Source organism: Phacochoerus africanus, chromosome 2, assembly GCF_016906955.1.
Source record: "Phacochoerus africanus isolate WHEZ1 chromosome 2, ROS_Pafr_v1, whole genome shotgun sequence".
NCBI lineage: Eukaryota > Metazoa > Chordata > Mammalia > Artiodactyla > Suidae > Phacochoerus > Phacochoerus africanus.
Genome location: NC_062545.1, coordinates 254,779,806 through 254,799,887, shown reverse-complemented (window position 1 = coordinate 254,799,887; position 20,082 = coordinate 254,779,806). Strand labels below are relative to the sequence as shown.

At 45.2% G+C, this 20,082-nt stretch overlaps 1 protein-coding gene across 6 annotated transcripts in view; it reads left to right on the top strand.

The window, feature by feature from the left end:
- SUSD1 (sushi domain containing 1) overlaps nt 1-20,082 on the top strand; it is a 147,970-nt gene that overhangs the window by 120,600 nt on the left and 7,288 nt on the right. For 2 of the 6 annotated variants that reach the window (XM_047768154.1, XM_047768155.1), the window contains exons 15-17: nt 567-606; nt 8,705-8,798; nt 9,150-9,216. In XM_047768154.1, coding sequence (XP_047624110.1) covers nt 567-606; nt 8,705-8,798; nt 9,150-9,216 — 201 coding nt within the window. Of the gene's footprint in view, nt 1-566; nt 607-8,704; nt 8,799-9,149; nt 9,897-20,082 lie in introns of those variants that run through there. The other 4 variants (XM_047768153.1, XM_047768156.1, XM_047768157.1 and 1 more) reach the window with 2 other exon arrangements.

The following is a 20,082-nucleotide window of genomic DNA, read 5'->3' as shown; positions in this document are numbered from 1 at the left end:
TGGCCCTGCCAATGTTTCTCCTTTAATATATTCAGCTTCCTGGGGACTGCCTTGCTGTTTGAGGTCCTTTTTCCTCCCCCATGTCTTGAAATGTACTCTTCACTGGTTACTCTTGCACATTATCTATTATCAGAGGCGCTTGATGCACTAAGCATCCAGGCAAAATTTAGTCACGTTCAAATCCTTGTGGCCGTTTTAAGGTGACCTCAGAATCCTTTTTGACATAGTTCTGCAGGCCGGGGGTGCCAGCTGCTGAGAGCTGACAAGGGGAGTGGCATGTGCCTCCATTCCTGCTCTTTCCCTGCAGCGGGGGCTTCCTGAGGTCCCCTGGACAGCTTTAGACATGGTCTCTGGGGCCACTTCTGTCTCTGCCCCCCACAGCAGTCCCTTTGAACACTCGGTGATCATGAGGCTAAATTGTAAGAGGTTAGAGCTGGATGAAACTTTAAGAGTCTTGGGGTCAAGGATAAGAGATGAAACCCTGCAGCTTGGAGGGCTAAACTGTGTCATTTAAACTGCCATCATGTGCTGCCCGGTTATACGCATTGCTGTGTTTTCCTTTTCAGGTGAGAAGAAGCTCCTGTGCGGTTTGGGCTCAGGTCAAAGGTAAAACCATTTTCTGCCTAAAACCACGATCCTTATTTCTCCTCTGTCCAATCTGCAGCAGCAAGTATATGTCATGAAATTTCTTTTCAAATTGTCACAGGGAGTTCCCTGGGGGCTCAACAGGTTAAGGACACAGTGTTGTCACTGCTCGTGGCTTGTGGTTCGGGTCACTGCTGTGGCTTAGGTTTGATCCCTGGTCTGAGAACTTCTACATGCTGTGGGCCTGGCCAAAAAACAAACAAAGAAAAATAGTCACAGGTGACAGAAACATATCTCACACTAACCCACAAAAAGCCATAGCTGAAAAGGATGGGGGTGGGAGCTTATGGCATCAAAACTAGAGGGGTCAGAAGTTCCCGCTGTGGCTCAGTGGTTATGATCCTGACTAGTACCAATGAGGATTTGGGTTCGATCCCTGGACTCACTCCGTGGATTGAGGATGTGGCGTTGCCTTGAGATGTGGTGTAGGTTGCAGGCGCGGCTCAGATCCCACGTTGCTCTGGCTGTGGCGGAGGTCGGCAGCTGCAACTCTGATTCACCTCCTAGCCAGGGAACTTCCATATGCTGCAGGTGCCCTAAAAACTAAAAAACAAACTAACTAAAGGGACGGTTCCAGGCCTCCAGGACCTGGGACTTGGGACTTAACACCTTAAGTGGAACATGGGACTCTCCCTTTCTTTTTTTTTTTTTTTTGGCTGTGCCCATGGCATGGGGAAGTTCCTGGGCCAGGGATCAAACCCACGCCCGAGCCACAGCAGTGAGAACGCTAATCCTTTACCCACTAGGCTTCCAGGGACTCCGAGAGTCTCCCTTTCTATCTTGCCTCCTCTCTCTGTTTCTCAGTGTGACTTGGCCTCATTTTCTTCTTCTATAAGCTATGTGGTAGGGAAGGATAGGCACCAGCTGCCCCAGCTTAGCCAGTTCAGTGGGAACAGACAGTTTTTCACTTTAGGGAGTCTCATCCCCTAGGTAAGTGACTGTCCATTGGGTGAATCCCTGTTTGGAGGAGATAGGGTCGCATGATCCGCTTCCCTTGGGTTTGGGGCTTCCTGGGATGCCTCGTTGGCAAGTGCACCGGGGTCGCACTGAGAAGGGGACTTGATCCCCATCAGGGAAAGAGGCATAGAAAACCCTGCTGGCAGATCCCAGCAAAGAGCTACAAACAGTCCACTACTCTCAGCCATGCGGCTGCTTAGCATGTGCACACACAGGCACGTACACTGCTGAGAAAAACACCCTCCGTTAAGAAAGTGGACCTGTCCTCCATATAACCAAAAGTGGAACCTCAAAGGTGGGTCTGTTACTAAATCCAGTGCCCAGACCAAGGTTCCCAGGGCTGACCCATCCCTCTTGGTCTGATCTAGATGTGCTTCTCATGATGGTCTGGCAGTCCAGACCAAATGGCAAATGTAACCATTCTCAAACCACAGTCTATAAGATGAAAGGGAAAAGTGGATCATCACAAGAAGTACATGCATTTGGAAAGGAGGAAAAGATAAAAGCACCGTGCAGCGGTCCGAGGACCCACAGCAAGGACCACATCCTGCTGGACAGGAAAAGCAAGCATCTCTTGCCCTGCCAGCCGAATGGGTCGCTTGGTCTGTCAGGTTGGCGGCCTCGGGCTCTGCCTGATGGGGCAGCACCTGCGTCCCTTTCCTCCGGAGTCTCCCCTGATAGATGCTGTGGGGAGGAGCCCTGCTTCTGCTTTCCCGCCTGGTGATCCAGGTCGGGGAGCTGTCTTAGGGATTGAGCAATCACAGGTCCTTGTTTGCCAGGCTGGGATTTCCCTGGCAGTACATTTCTTAAAACCAGCAGGCAGCCTGCCACTGGATTTGGTTCATAAGAATTCCATTAGTTTGTAGCTAAGACCAGAAATCAGGTCAAGTTTATGACCTTCTGAATCCCGACCTTTTCCTGGTGGTTCATGCCTCCTAGCAACAGCCTGGGGAATTCGGCTCTTAGCCCAGAGTATCACTTTAACTCCTCACATCCTGTCCCTTGCCTCAGAGCAGCAGAAAGCAATGAAAATAGGGGGACGAGGAAAGGCCCACATAACCCAGCTTCCAGGCGGGCGCCAGGGAGTGGGGCCTTACAACTGGGGGCTTGTTACCCTGTCAGGGGAGGGTACCTCGCGGGAAATGTTTGGGAGCAACGTGGAGAACTAGGCTTCCTTCATTTGCTTATCCCCTAGCAGCATTTCTCAGCTTTTTAATCTCTACTCCCACCAGCTTCAACAAGGGTAGGGAACATGGCTTTTCAGCTGGTCGAGGGGCGTTCCTGTCAGCCTGTCAGCCATCTTGGATTGCAGACCGCTAGGCGGGAAGCGCTGTGCTCGCGCTCTCTCAGGTGTTTTTGAGAAAATAATTTACACGTAACGTTGGGTGAGTTTAAGGTGTACCATGTGATGATTTGATTCACACGTATATTGCAACATGACTGCCGCAGGAAGATTAATTCATCCTTCCATCTCCTCACATACTCCCCATGCATATGTAATACGCATAAGGTACGTGGATATGTGTTTTTGTATGTAGTACATGTGCGCATGTGTGAATGTTGACGATCTACTCCCCTGGCAGCTTTTAAGTATACAGTACAGTATCGTTAACTCTAATCACCACGCTGTACATTAGCTGCCCAGTACCTGTTTGTCTTACGACTGGACGTTTGTACGCTTTGATCAGCATCTGCCTACTTCCCTCACCTGTTAGTCCCTAGTAACCACCATTGGACTCTCTATTTCTATGAATTCTGCCTTTTTAGATCCCACATGCAAGGGAGATCGTACAGTCTTTGTCTTTCTCTGACGTATTTCACTCAGCACAGTAAGTGAGGGCCTCTCCTACGAAGATGGGTGCTGTTGCGTGTCTGCATACAGATCGGCTAGGCTTCCTTTCTTAGAACTGACTGATGACTGCAAGAAACAGTCACCCATCTGACATTTGGAAATTTTTCTGCCAGTCCATTCCCAAAAGCTTGAAGGGCGGACATGGAGTTCCCACAGAGAAAAGAGGTGCTTTTATCAGAAGAATGGAGAGGTGCAAGCATCCTGGAGAGGCACAGAAACAATAGCTTCCAGAACCCACTGCTTCAGCAGCTGTTTGGTCTGATTAACAAACTCAAATTGGGTAGAAGAAATGGCCCAGGGGCGGACTACAGTCTGTGATTCAGTTCACAGGAAGGACTTTGCTGTGGACATATCCAAGTGGCTTTTGGCAGTGCCTTTCCCCCCTCATAGTGAAAGAGAGTTTGAACCTTCTGAATTCAAGCTGCTGGAAAGCTCTGAGATAATAGAAAACCCAGTGTTCCGTTGGAATTCCGAAGGCAGTTCTAGTATATATGCATCTGTGTACAAAATTCACCTGGGTTGTGTGCTCACCTGGCCGTCTCCTTTGGCAAAAATGTCGGAGTCTGCCTTTCAGAAAGTAATTTGGGCAGAAGTAGGATCCAAATGAGTCCTGAAGTTGTTTCGGGTCACTCGTGCCAAGGAGCAGCCCCATGCTTGTCCTTGCGTGCTGACGAATCGTGCTATTCCAACCTTTTGCACATTTGCCCCCCACAGAGCTGTGTCATCGCTACCAGGGAGCCAGCAGGCTGTCGGTTTGATGGGAAATGCAGAGGCATGGGCTTCCCTGCCCGAGTCCTACTGCTAATCAGCCAAGGGTCTTGGAAATTATATTTCACTTGGCTGGTTCTCTACTGCCTCCCTCCAGGATCACTGTGATCCCTTCCAGCCACAAAGTACCACGAGGGTGTGCTTTCTTGAGTCCACAGAGCGAGGTCATTTGCTATCCGTGAGATGATGATAAACTCCCATCAGGAAACATTCGTTAATCACAGGCATGAAACCTCTGAGTCATTAGTGACTCTTTCCCTTTTAGCCCACGTCTTGCTCTTGGGCAGGCCTCTCTAATTTTCATTTCTGCGTTCACTCCCTGAGCAGAGGCCTTTATCTGTGGCGCGGACAGCTGGCCAGCCCCCTTATCTCCCATGGCAGCGTTCAGGGCATCCCTCTTCACTCCGGCCTACACGGCCTCCGGACGTGGTCTTCCCACAGCATGCGGAAGTTCCCAGGCCAGGGATTGAACCCGCGCCACAGCTGTAACCAGAGCCACAGCAGTGACAGTGCTGGATTCTTATCCCACTGAGTCACGAGGGGACACTGGACATGTTTCTCAAGCGCAGCCCTGACTTCATGATTCCCCTGCCAGTCCCTCCAGAGCCACCAGTACTCTTAGTCTGGTTTCTAAGGCATCACTTGGACCCCAGTGTATGCTTCTGATTGACCCTCTCATTCTTCTCCATTCAAACTGGTGTGCTAGCTCTTTGGATACAGCCAGAGGAAGTCCCCCGGCTGTCACAAGATCTGAGAGGACAGGTGGGGCCTTTCTAACTGGCTCTGCAGCACCTGTAATGTTTGCATTCGTGAAAGGGTTAAAGATAAGGACCAGGAAGCTCTTTCACTCCTGAGCACAATAGCTCTTCAAGGAGCCACCCTACAGAGACTAGTGGAGTTTAAGCCACATGGATTTACTTGCATTAAGAATGAGTCACTGAGACTCTGGGAAATAACACATGATTCACTCACTTCCGTTTCTAAAAAAAAAAAAAATTCAATAAATGATTTAGAAGAAAAATAAGTATGGTTTCATGGCATGACACCACGGAAGGGAGGGTAAGCAGAGGGTGTGGCAAAGCTCTAATCAATGTAATTCACCTTGGCCAGTTGTAAGTTTTCTCAGTCAGGAATTAATGTGGGAAGTCCCTAAAGAAGCATGTGGCTACACCATGAGTTCTCTTGATTGAATCGACTCATGTCCACAGGGTATATATGCAAAGCAGAAAAAGAGTGTATAACCAGAAGCTGTTCTACAGCAAGAATTGTGCCTGGAGCTACAAGCCAGGTTGTGTTTTGCAGAATGAATTAAAAACACTCTCAGTACTTACCTCTAGAGTAAGGGAATAGTTGGGCTTCCTGCTCAGGGTGAAAGAGGGCCTGTGAGTGGATGGTCAAGAGGAAGTCAGGTTCCTCAACTCTTACCTTGGCTTCTCTCCTGTTTGTGAGGGGACATTGGAAAGCAAGCAAAGCACTAACTGCCCTCTGTAAGTTGTAGGTTTCTGACCTGATAAGAACATTCTAGAAGGTTCATACAATTTGCAAATGAGATGGATAAACCACTGCAAATGATCTTTGAGAAATCTTTTTTTTGTGTGTCTTTTTAGGGCCACACCCATGACCTCTGAGTGTTCCCAGGCTAAGAGGTAAATTGGAGCTGCAGCTGCCAGCCCATGCCACAGCCACAGCAATGTGGGATCTGAGCCATGTCTGCATCCTACACCACAGCTCATGGCAACACTGGATCCTTAACCCACTGAGCAAAGCCAGGGATCAAACTCGGGTCCTCATAGATACTAGCTGGGTACATTACCCCTGAGCCATCATGGTTACTCCTGATCTTTGAGAAATCTTGATGAAGACTGGGGATGAGCAAAGAACATGGAACTTTGCGTAAAGGAGATAGATTTTGCAAAGCGAGGATGCTGATAACTTGAAGTCAAGGCCAGGCACGATCTTCAAGAGATGGCTCTGTGTGTACCTGGGAGAAGAAGCTGCAGTTCCCAGCAGATTAGGCGAGACTGCTCTTCTTTTTTTCTGGTACAGGGTCGCTAATTGGTAGGGGAAATGTGGCCAGCACAATGGATTCTGACTTCAGCCAATACTTAGCAATGCCCTGTGTGCAGTGTGGGGAGATGAGGGCTGTGTGTGCGCTTAGAAACAGCTTGTTCCTGTGTAACTTATTAACGAATGGATGACAAATCCAGGAACATGCAGAATGTGGGTTAGTGTCCACAGTTATCTTTAGCTCACCGTCTTTATCAATCAATGATTCAAATTATGTAGAAGGTGAAACAATAGAGGAAAAAATACAGAGAAAACATTGACGGCTAAAGTGTAGAGGAACACTGGGTAGACTGGATGAAATGAGCTGGGTAGGAAAGTACCAGCTTCTTTCCACCGAATCCAGTGATACATCCTCTCTTCAAACAAACAAACAAACAAAAACTGGGGAATTGAGTACACAAAATGGCTTCTCAATGTTTTAACTTGCATTTTTACCACTAAGAGAGAGAGCAGTTGATCAAAGGTTTGTCAAGCACCTGTAATCATGTTTTTATTAGTGATGTACCTTTCGATAGACTCTGCTCACTTTGCTATTGAGGTATTAGACTTTTCCTCATTAACTTGTAACACTATAGGTTAACCCCTTGCTTATTAATTATCCTCATTATTTTACCCAGTTCTCCATTTGCCCTTAAAGCTTCCTCCTGGCCGTTTTTGGTGTATAGAGGAATATGCTTTTTAATATGGTCACATCTCTCATTTTCTTATTTTAAGGTTTCTGCTTTAATAAATATGCTTAGAAAATTCCTACCTGCTTTAATATTAGATGAATATTCCCTTGCATTTTGTTCCAGTTCTTTAAGGTTTCAGCTTCAGTCTTTCATCCATCTGGGTTTTTATATTGGCATAAACTCTAATGATCGAAATTACTTTATTCTAAATGGTTCGCCAATTTTCTCAATGCTAGTTACGGATAGTGTTATGAATAACATAACATTTCCCCAGTGATCTGAAACAGTAACAAAACAATAATGTTTAACAGTAGCTGTCATTGGCCAATTGCTTACTGTGTGCCAGGCACGGTTTTAACGTGTCGTAGCTCATTTATTTCTCACAATAGCCTTATAAGGTGATATTATACCACCCCTCAGGGGGAAACTGGGGCACAAGATGGCTGAATAACTCATCCAAGTTCATACAATCGGGTGGTGATGGGGTTCAAATATAGCCTTGGACTACCTGACTCCAGTATTCAAGCCTTGAAATTATTTTATACACTTGGGTGTGTTTCTGGGCTTTCTGTTTTATTCCATTGTATTCATTCCTCTGCTGATACTGCCTTGTTTTATTTTTACTTCTATTTATTTATTTTTGGCTGTGCCCACGGCATGCAGACGTTCCCTAGGCCAGGAATCGAGTTGCACCATAGCAGTGACCCAAGCATAGCAGTGACAACACCAGATCCTTAACTGCTGGGCTGCCAGGGAACTCCTGTTGCTGCACTGTTTTAATATCTAATACTTTAAGTCAGTCCTCTAATTTTTTCTTTACTAATTTCTAGTTTAACCACAACTCCTCTTCCCATTTTACAACATGGCTTCTTAAAATGCCAATGCTCTTTTCTCCTGAATACCAAAAGCAGCCAAACAACAGAAGCTGTATTTTTCTAAAAAGTCTCTTGACAACACTTTATTTATTTTGCTTTTTAGGGCCACACATGAAGCATATGGAGGTTCCCAGGCCAGGGGTCTAATTGGAGCTGTAGCCGCCGGCCTACACCACAGCCACAGCAACACCAGATCAGAGCCGTGTCTGCAACCTTCACCACAGCTCACAGCAATGCCCGCTCCTTAACCCACTGAGCGAGGCCAGGGATCAAACCCGCCACCTCACGGTTCCTTGTCGGATTCGTGAACCACTGAGCCATGACGAGAACTCCTCAAAGAGCTTTTGCATCAGTTTCATATTTTATCCTCAGAGCGGCCAGCATCCCTTGTTGATGTGTAGGGAACATGACAGATGACTCTACGCAGCAGAGGATTTGCTGACTATATTTGACCACTGGAGCTATCATTTTTGGAGAAAAATCTAAATGATATAAGAAGGACATCTTCCCCAATGCAAAAGAAACATTAAAATCTGTCGTGTGATTGACATGAGAGAGGACCAGCACACACCCCCCTCCCACAGTGTGCCGCATTGGGGTGCTCAACAAGATCGGCTTTTAACCTTTGCAACTCAAATGTATCCTGGTTTTACGCTTCCTTTTCAGAAATGCCACGGAATGGTGTTTTCCTGAGGCCCTTGTCCTCAGGGCCAGCTTGGGGCACTGGGGCACTCTGGGCATGGTTGGAATGGTTTGTTCACTGGGGCCAAGCTCTGGTTACAACAGAGTGTGCACGGGTGGGTCTGCCCCTCCTGGTTGGGCCGGGATTCAGTGTGCCATGGGTTCAGCATGTGGTTTTTGTCCCGCAGATTCATCACTGACGCTGCAGCAGGTGGTGGGCGTTGGGCTGGGCTCCATGGCTGCTGTGATTGTTCTCGCATTCCTCTCCTTCTCAGCAGTGTGGTATGTGAGACTGTCATTTTTGAGAAATGAGTGGAATGGAGGGAGGATGGGGTTGGAATCCGGAAGAACAGCTGCGGTGGAGGAGGGTCAAAGGGGAGATGGGGGGAGGCTGTCCCGGGCTCAGCAGATACTCAGAGGGTGGAAGGCAGGAGTAAGGCTGCATTCAGGGGGAGGGGACTGTTCCCCAGTCCCCGTAAAGGGACAGGGTCAGTGATGGCGCCCTGGCCGCTCACTGAGTGATGGCTGATCTCCTGTGCTGCTTCCCAGGAAAGATGCATGAGCTGCCCGTAGGGATGCGCACGGGAAACCCAAAGTGTGTCAGCAAGCTCTCTTTGCCTCCTCCATGTCTAGATCGAGGATGGGTGTGGCGTGAAGAGGATGCACTGCTGCTGGGGTAGATGTTCCGACAGCTTCTCAGGTGCCTGCACAGAGGCCCCGAGTGTGTGTGTGTGTGCGTGTGTGTGTGTGTGTGTGCGCGGGCCTGCACCTTTCTCTACTCCCAGGCTGGCCTCCCTTCCAGATTCAAGCCGGTGACTGTCTCTTTGGAATGTCCCTCAAAGAGGACACTCAGGAGTCGCTGTTGTCTGCCCTGCCACCTGACCAGTTCCGTTTCCATGGACTTGAGAACCTTGATAAACAACGTCATATGGACTCCGGGCTATGGGTCATAGGGGCTGGGTCCCTGTTCTCCTCTGATTGATGCCTGAGCCTCGGCTGATCTAGGTGCTGAATGCAAGAGTCCCGCATCTTCCTCTGTAACATCTCTGGCCTTAATTCAGCATCCATTCTTTTACCATAAGTAACGAGAGACACTTAACTGTGGGCTAGAATTTGACATTATGAAGGAAGTCATTGAAAAGGAGAGAGATCATTGATATAGACAAACATGACAAACCCTTTAGAAGCCCTTTACCTACAGTTAGTGGATGCAGTAATTAGAAAGTATGCGCGTCTGGCCACTCGGGTAAATTCCCTGCAGTGTCTGTTAGGCAGCGTTGCTTTGATACAGTTCTGTTTGTCTTATATGCATTCAAAAGCCAGGAGTCTTCATTCCAGTGGAAATGTTTTGTTAGTAAACTAACATTTTTTTTTTCCTCACATGAATGTTTATAGCAGCCTTTGTTACTTTTTTTTTTTTTTTTAATTCCTGAGCATCTCCTAAAGATGCTCTGTGCCTCTCTTTGGATTTGGGGGTTGTGCGGTATCCTTGGGTTGCAACAATATGAAGCCCATGACCAGAGTCTGTGAGTTGACAGGGGAGGGGAACAATGTGGGTGACACAATAGTCCCTTTTATCTACAACACCAGGAATTATGACTGTTCCTTTATCATGAACCATGACATGTTAGCTGTATGCAGTCCCGGGGCCCACTGTCAATATGTGGAATGTACAGGTGGAATGGATTCGCTTTGATTTTTCAAGCCTGATCAGTGTTCATGAACTTTCCTCCCTAACCAACAGCGTAGCTCCAAGGCTAAGCCAGGGAATGAAGGGAGAAGAAGGACTGGGGCTTGGGGCTTCTCTAAGTGACAGTGGTGTCCTCCTCTGCCTTCTCCCTCCCTCTTAGGCCTAGAGAATAGAGAACAGGTGGAGGTGGGGGGGCAGTGATAGTGCATAGCTCAGGGTGCAGCATCTATGAATGCGGTCCTGGACTTGGCAGCAGCACAGTCTGGAGGAAAAGGGACCGTCTTTCCAACATGGTGGGCTGGCATGTTCTCCGTGGACTCACTGGGCATTGGTGAGGGGTGGATCTGAGAAGCCTGGGCTTGTGGACAGATGAGGAGACATGAGGACAGTAGGCACAGGAGGAGGAGATGCTCCGTGAAGCTGCCCATCCCTGGGGGATCTGGCCCAAGGCAAATCCTCTCAACTGGGAAGAGTCAGAGACAGGGAAGTGATACACTGACGCTTGGGCATTCGAGGGCAGATGGCATCCCTGCCCCTCGCCAATATTATGCAGATTAAGAATAGCTGTCCTCTGTCCTCTGAGGTCCCAACTCAGACTACAACTCAGGATCAACACATGGAACCCTTCCTGCTGTCATCTTCGATGAATTATCAGGTAGAACTCTCAATGGACTTATACAAAGAGCTTTCTACCTTTAATGTTCATGTGCAACAATTCAAACTCATACTGTTTTCACTGCTCTTGAATTAAATTAATTTTTAATTTTTAATTTTTTATTATAGTTGATTTACAATGCTATCAATTTCTGCTATACAGCAAAGTGACCCAGTTATATATATGTATATATATATATATACACACACACACACACACACACATTCTTTTTCTCATATTATCTTCTATCATGGTCTATCACAACTGATTGGATGTACAGCAGGACCTCGTTGCTTATCCATTCTAAATGTAATAGTTTGCAAATCTACTAACCCCAAACTCCCAGTCTATCTCACTTCCTCCCCCTTACCCCTGGCAACCACGAGTCTGTTCTGTATGTCCATGAGTTTTTTTCTGTTCTCTCGATAGGTTCTTTTGTGCCATAGTTTAGATTCCACATATAAGGGCTATCATAAGGTATCTGTCTTCCTCTTTCTGACTTACTTCACTTAGTACGAGAATCTCTACTTCCACCCATGTTACTGCAAATGGCATTGTTTCCATGGCTTGGCTATTGCTAATAGTGCTACAGTGAACATAGGGGTGCATGTATCTTTTTCAATGAAAGTTTTGCCTAAATGTATGCCCAGGAGTAGGATTGCTGGATCACATGGTAGATCTATATTTAGTTTTCTGAGGTGCCTCCATACTGGTTTTTTTTTTTTTTTTAAATTAAATTTAGAATCATAGGAGTTCCTGTTGTGGTGCAGCAGAAATGAATCTGACTAGGAACCATGAGGTTGCGGGTTCGATCCCTGGCCTCACTCGGTGGGTTAAGGATCCCGCGTTGCTGTGGCTGTGGTGTAGGCTGGCGGCTACAGCTCCAATTAGACCCCCTAGCCTGGGAACATCCATATGTCATGGGTGCGGCCCTATAAAGACAAAAATAAAAAAAAAAGAATACATTTAGAATCATTACAAATTATTGTGCTTAGTATTAGGTAGAGTCTTTGATGAATAAGGATTTTCCTCAAAACCTCCTTTGTCCAAAGAGAGAATGTGAGCCTCTGTTCCTTATTATAGTTTTTCCCGGTTCTATAAACACTATGTTTCTCTAGTTCCTCTAATTTCCAGTTTTAAAATTAATTACCAAAGAAGCTATAACTTCTCTCCAAAAGTTAGCATAATTGTCATTGAAAGGAAGAAATCCCATTTGCTTGGTATCAAAAGTTTTTGGTTAAAATAATTGACTAAATATTAATAAAGTGTATTTCTGGGTATATGCAGAAATGTAAAAACAGTTCATGAATGAGTTCTGAAATAGCAAAACATAAAGTTGTCCCTTTCTCTAAATGTTCCAAGTTATAACACAGAGTTATACAGTGTTTTTTTGTTTAAAAAAATTTTTTTTATGGCCACACCTGTGGCATATGGATCAAATCCCAGCCATAGTTGTGACCTATGCCACAACTGCTGCAACGCCAGCGCTGGGCTGGGGATTGGATCCGCAGCTCCATATTGACCTGAGCTGCTGCAGATGGGTTCTTAACCCACTACACCACAGAGGGAACTCCTTTCAATTTTTTTCTTTAAACTTTGAACTGTTAGTACTTAACAGAAGCAGGTGCTGAGCATTTGCAAAAAGGATGCACCATTTTCCTGCGTTTCTTTTCTGTTTGTTTTCTTACGCACATGAAGGCAGCTTTAAGTTCTGTGAAGTTGCCCGGTAGCTTGACCTCAATGCTGTTCTTTTTCTTTTCCAAGTGGATTCCTGGTTAAGGCAGGGAGAGCATCTCTGGAGACCAATAGTGGGTCTCCCTAGGAGCAGGCAGGGTACCTCTGTTGAAGGACTGATCAGGCAGCATTTGAAGTTGGGTTTTGAGTGCTACTAAATAAAGCTAGAGCCTCAGGTGGTGGTGGAGGATGGACCTTTTCCTAATTAACTGTCTTGAGGACAGTGTGAAGAGGTGAGTCTAAGATCTGGTCTTGAGCTCCCTTCTAGAATAGGGAACCAAACTGGGAGATTGTCCAGATATGGGGCAGATTGTTCCCTGGTGGATTTCTTTTTTTAAAATCTCCACCATAGTTTTCATTTATATTTGTTCTTTCATTCCATCCTTACGGTTGTTCTGTGTGATGGGAAGTTTAGGGGTTGTCATTTCCCTATTTTAGAATGGAGAGATGGGTTCAGACAGATACGTAACTTTATTTTTCCTTTTTTTTTTTTTTTTTTTAGGGCCGCGCCCACAGCATATGGAAAGTCCCAGGCTAGGGGTCGAATCAGAGCTGCAACTGCTGGCCTGCACCACAGCCACAGCAATGCAGGATCCGAGCTGCGTCTGTGACCGGTACCACAGCTCCTGGCAATGCCAGATCCTTAACCCACTGAGTGAGGCCAGGGATTCAACCTGCATCCTCATGGATCCTAGTCGGGTTTGTTACCACTGAGCCATGATGGGAACTCCCAGAAAGATATGTAACTTAAATGATGGGGCCAAGTATTTTGCCTGCAAGTTCAGTTCTCATTCCTGGGATTTGACAGGATTCTTTTGGTTCTTAGGAGAGTCAGGCCTTTACTTTCCCAAATTATATATATATTAAAGCATCGCATTTATTCTTCCAGCACCTCTGTCTTTTCATACTTCTCTTTTCAAGGTAATGTACCTTCCCCCATCACTTCTAGAAAGAGCCACAGACAACCCAAATAGATGGAGGTTAATTAGGGAAAATAGGTATAATCTGTCCATGACTCCAGACCTAAAATTGCAGCTGGGCCCTTAAGATTAAGACCAGAGCAGAAGTGTTTATCTTGAAATAGCACAGCAGCTTGGAATAAAGTTAATATTTAAATTGATTTTAAAGGAAGTAAAAAAACCAATTCTCAATGCTCCCTTTTTATTGCTAATCTCATATTCTGATTTTCTAAACCTTTTATTTTTCCATTCTCTTTAACAAAGAGAGAACCTGTGGTAGTAGCAGTCACAAGTGTTTTGAGGACCTTTTGTCCACCACAGCCATTGCTGGTTAAACTTAAGTGCCCAGTTTTGGCATGGCTTTCCCGTGCCCATTTGTGGGTGGGCGATGCGGTGAGCCAAATCAATTAAAAAGGCAGTGTATACCCATTGTATTAGGTGGGAGAGAAAGAGAATGAATGAGTGATTTTGTGTGTGTGTCCATATCCATACTTTTGGGGCACAACTCAGGGTTACCAAAACGGGGTCCCACTAGGCATGTAGTCTGTAACACATTTCTTTTCATCCATCAACCTACCTTGGACACATTCTTCATGTCAGTAATGACAGCATTAGGAGTTCCCGTTGTGGCGCAGTGGAAACGAATCCGACTAGGAACCCTGAGGTTGCAGATTCGATCCCTGGCCTCGCTCAGTGGGTTGAGGATCTGGCTTTGCCGTGAGCTGTGGTGTAGGTCGCAGATGCGGCTCGGATCTGGCGTGGCTGTGGCTGTGGCGTAGGCCGGTGGCTACAGCTCTGATTAGACCCCTAGCCTGGGAACCTCCATATGCAGTGGGTGTGGCTCTAAAAAGACAAAAAAAAAAAAAAAGAGAGAGACAGCATTAAAAGTTTGCATCACAATTTATTTAACCAGTGCTCTATTGTGCATTGTGCCTTTTGCGTGTTTCCAGAAGTTTATTCTCCGTGTACACATCTGTATAATTGTATGCAATTATCACTTAGGCTAAATTCCTAGATGCGAAGCTGTTGAGATGAAAACTATATGATTCTAGATTTTCTACATAATGTCAGAGGAATCTCACAGAAAGTTTATGCCAGTTTATGCTGTCACAGGTAGGAAGCCTCAGCACTGCTGGGCTTGTTGAGATCTTTAATCTTGATTAATCTAGCAGGTGAAAAATGACTTTTCAATGTTTAGTGTGCATTTCTCTATTTGGCCCGCCAGTTGGCCATTTGTAATTCTGTTTTTGGTGAATTGCCTTTTTTCTTAGTACTTGGCATGTCTTACATTGATATGAAAAAGCTTTTTGTATTATAGTAATTTTCACTCCTAGCTGTCACTTTTTTTTTTTTTTTTGGCCTTTTAGGGCCTTACCCTCAGCATATGGAAGTTCCCAGGCTAGGGGTCAAATAGGAGCTATACATGCCGGCCTACACCACAGCCATAGCAACACGGGATCTGAGCCACATCTGTGACCTACACCACAGCTCACAGCAACGCCAGGTCCTTAACCCACTGAGCAAGGCCAGGGATCAAACCCGCAACCTCATGGTTCCTAGTCAGATTCGTTTCACTGTGCCACAATGGGAACTCCCAGTCATATATTTTGTAAACAAATTTTCTACCTTATCATTTCCCTTTGGGCCTTGTTTGTGTCATACGTTGCCACATGAAAACTTTATATAGTCAAATGCATCAGTTTTTTTCTTTTTGCCTTTGGCTCCATGCCACCTGCTGTAAGTTTAAAAAGGTTTTTTTTTTTTTTTTTTACTACCAGGTAAAAGTAAGTTACCACTCTTTCTCGGTGAATTCTTAGGTTTTACTATGTATTTATTCAGATATACATATTTATTATATATAAACTAAAGGATGACTTGGTCAAGCTTCCCCCCCAAAATCTTTATAGTTTTCTTGGGGATGTATTCATTAAAAAGTGCTCCTATCCTAGAACGTGATATGTGTTTTTTTTTTTTTTTTGCTTTTTATGGCCACACCTGAGGCATATGGAAATTCCCAGGCTACAGGTTGAATTGGAGCTACAGTTGCCAGCCTACACCACAGCCACAGCAACGTAGGATCTGAGTCGCATCTGCGATGGCAACTGCCAATCCTTAACCCACTGAACGAGGCCAGGGATCGAACCTGCAACCTCATGGATACTGGTTGAGTTTGTTACAACTGAGCCACAATGGGACCTCCTGTTCTTTCTTTATTTTTATTTTCTATTGAAGCATAGTTGATTTACCATGTTGTGTTAATAGCTATACAGCAAAGTGATACAGTTATACATATGCATAGATACACTTTTTTTTTTTTTTGGCTGCACCTGAGGCATGCAGAAGTTCTCCAGCCAAGAATCGAACCTGCACCACAGCAGTGACCCAAGCCACATCAGCGACAAATCCAGATCCTTAGCCACTAGGCCACCAGGGAATTCCTATATACTCTTTTATAAAAAATGGTGTTTTCGTTATGGTTTGTCACAGGGTATTGAATGTAGTTCTCCGTGTTATATGGTAGGACCTTGTTATTTATCCTTTCCGTATATAATAGCTTACCTGTGCTAACTCCACCCTCCCAGTTCATCCCTCCTCCAACCCCCTCCCCCTTGGCAACCACACATCTGTCCTCTGTGTCTATGCGGCGATTTCTCTTTGGTAGATGAGCTCATTTGTGTCATATTTTAGATCCCACGATACGTGTCTTCCTTTAACGTGGATGTATGTCCCGATCTGGTCTTCAACATTCAAGGGAGTTCATGCTTATTTTTTGTGGTGTACGTCTAGGTATGTTCTGTCTTGTTATCTTGAACTCTTGAATCCTTACCTTAGCTCCTGCCCTGGAAAGTGCATTGCGCAGACTCTTCCTGCTGGCATTGCTGGAGTTCTCTTGCCCCTGTGATCTCCCTTTTATGGGAAATGTCACATCAGGATGGCTCCTCCAGGAGTCCCCATTGTGGCGCAGCGGAAACAAATCTGACTAACATCCATGAGGACGCCTGTTGCATCCCTGGCCTCGCTCAGTAGGTTAAGGATCCGACGTTGCTGTGAGCTGTGGTGTAGGTCGAAGACGTGACGCAGATCCTGTGTTGCTGTGGCTGTGGTGCAGGCTGGCAACTACAGCTCCAATTCGACCTCTAGCCTGGGAACTTCCATATGCCACAGATGCAGCCCTCAAAAGACAAAAAAAAAAAAAAAAAAAAAAAAGATGGCTCCTCCAGTTCAGTTACTTTCCTGGGTATCTAGTTGATTCACAGAGATTCACAGATCCTTGCCATGCCAGATGTGGGGTTGCTGCACCATCACAGAGAGCTCCAAACACAGACTTTGGTCTTCTGCCCCTTAGACACTTTGTCATCCCTTACTGGAGGTGTAGCTTCCGCTCCATTTCAGTGTAGCTCCCACTGTTTCCACCTGCTGCTGGCCTGACAGCCTCAGCGTCTTGACTTTGGGTGTCTTATCCTTGGAATAAGACACCAGGCCAGGTGTCCTCTGAAGTTTTGGAGGGCCCCTGAAGCTCCTCTTTCCAGGTTTGCACTGAAGAAGGTCCCTCCCGCCCATACCACGGGGGGGGTGAATAGGAAATGTTCGGCATGCCGGCGTCTTTCCCCAAAGAACTATTTTCTTTGGCCTTTTTCATTTTAAACGACTTTATATCCTGGATGTTGGGCTAAGCGTCCCAACACCATTTGGAAACCCTTACTTTAGAAAATGGGAGTGCTCGCAGCCTATTATTTTCAATTTTTGTGGAACTGGTCAAAACAAAAAGTGTCCAATTTCGGGCCAAAGGATATGAAAATATAGTTCCCAGAAAAAGAAATGCAAATGGCTCCCAAACATAAGAAAAGGTGCTCAACCTTACTTTTAAGAAAAGTGCAAATTAGTGAGATATGTCTTACCTGTCAGTTTTGGGGGAAATCCAGAAATTTAACAACACACTCTCTTTTGAGGCTGTGAGGAAATAGGTACTCAGGAGTTCCCGTTGTGGCTCAGCAGTAACAAACCCAACTGGTATCCATGAGGACGCGGGTTCGATCCCTGGCCTCACTCATTGGGTTGGGGATCCGGCATTGCCATGAGCTATGGTGTGGGTTGCAGATGTGGATCTGGTGTGGCTGTGGCTGTGGCATAGGCCAGCAGCTGTAGCTCTGATTCAGTCCCTAGCCTGGAAACATCCACAAGTGTGGCCCTAAAAATAAAAAAATTAAAAAAGAGAAAGAAATAGGCACTCAAATGTTAGAATACAGAATGGTACGACCTTTATGGATAGAAGTCTGGTAATGTTGCTATTGCCTTTGTCCAGGTACCTTAGTCCTTTAACCCAGCAGTCCTACTTTTGGGACCTAGCCTATGGGTTCACCTGCGTGTGTTTAAAAATGACACACGAACAGGGTTGTGCTGTGTGATGATGTTTATAATAGCAAAAGCTTAGAAAAAAGCCAGATGCCTCTCAGGAAGAAACAAGTTAAATGAACTGTGATACCTCTGTGTACACAATGTTATAAAAAAGGAATGAGGAAGAAATCTGTGCACTGATATGGAGAGATATTTAAGCTCTATTGTTTTAAATAGAAAAACAAGAAGGGGGAATACCTGTTGTGGTGCAGCGAGTTAAGAACCCGACACAGTCTCCATGAGGATGTGGGTTTGATTCCCAGCCTTACTCAGTGCATTAAGGATCCAGCAGTGCTGCAAGCTTCAGCGTAGGTCACAGAGGCAGCTCAGATCTGCCTTTAGCTGCAGCTCTGATTTGACCCTTAGCCTGGGAACTTCCATACGTCTTGGTTGCAGCCCTAAAAAGAAAAACAAACAAACAAAAACAAAAAGACAAAACAAAAAACAAGATGAGTAGTTAAGGTCTGCTATCTTTTTTGTAAGAAAGAAGGGGAAGGAGAATATTTACGAAATTTTGCATAAAGCAACACTGAAGCGATAGCAATGAATCAATGAAAATGGTTACAGACGGAGCAAGAGAGAATGGGGTGGAGGTGGACAGGGTGAGAGTGCGTCTTTGAGGTGTTTATCTTATTTTGTTTGGATTTTAAACATGGAAGCATACTGCTCTGCAAAAGCATCGAAATAAAATTTCATAACAAAAAGGAAGTGTTTGTTCCACTTTACATCCATTTAACACATGTTAAATCAAATTCTGATGGGTACTGCTTGGCTTCCTTCTCAATGTAAGCCCAAGACACTTAAGACTTGGATTAGATTGGTTTAATTCTCCATTTCGAAACTAGTCGGGCATGCATGCACTGCTGTCTTTTAAGATTTCTGGAAATTCCATTAGGTGGGAAAAGGCAGAGAGTCCCATGATCAACTCTAGGGCCTTCTTTCAGTTTCCTATGGATTAGTTTAGTTGATGGATCCTCTCACCTTCCTGCGTGCGGATATTAGTTATCCCTGTTCTTCAAAGTTCTCTTCCCTTCCCGTCTTCATTCTTTATCAATTAAATTAAATTCCTGAAATGCAGAACAATTTAACTGTCTTTAAATTCTTTTGCTAATTTATCACCTAAGCATCCACCTTCACCCAAATAGTTAACCAAAGCAATTTTAAAAATAATTTCCTCACGAAGAATTCTGTTGCCAGCTATTAATTTAAAAAAAAATATATATATACATATATATATATATATGCACATATACGCACACATACATATATATATATATTTTTTTTCTTTTTTTTGGCTGCACCTGCAGCATATGGAAGTTCCCAGGCCAGGGACTGAATCCGAGCTGCAGCACAGCTGCAGCAACCAGATCATTAACCCACTGTGCCACAGCAGACACTCCCTAAACTTTATATTTTTGACCTTCTGAAAATTTCCCAAGGTTTCTGATTGCTGAATGCATTCTTCCTTGTTGCGCAGTGCTGGCTCAGATATCTTAAATTTTTTGGTGACTCTTTTAATAACATGAATCTGGGGGAACACTTAGCAACTAGAAGATGAAATATTTGGGAGAGAATTATAGCAAAGACTATATAGGCTTTTTATTTTTTCCTGCTATGTAACAAATGACCACAAACTTAGTGGCTTAAAACAGTGCACATTTATTATCCCTCCATTTCTATGCATCAGGGATCCAGGTTTAGCTTAGCTGGGTTCTCTGCTCAAAGTGCTGGCTAGGTTGCATCTTCATCTGGAGGCTGGATGGGGATGACTCTTCTTCCATACGTATTCAGGTTGTGGCAGAGTTCATTTCCTTGTGGTTTTATGACTGAACGTCCCAACTTGTTGCTGGCTGTCAGCTGGAAGCTGTTCTCAGGTCCGAGATGCCAGCCATAGTTCCTAGAGGCCATCTGTAGTTTGCCATGGCATCCTAAACAGACTGCCCAATTTATCAAGTCAGCAAGGAGGATCTCTGAATGCAGGGAGGCCCCGGTCCTTTTAAAGGACATTCAGCTAAGTCAGCTCCACCCAGGATAATCTCCCTTTAAATACCCCCAAATTAATTATTTGGAACCTTAATTACATATGCAAAATCTTTTCACCTTTGCCATATTGTATTGGTTAGAAGTAGGTCA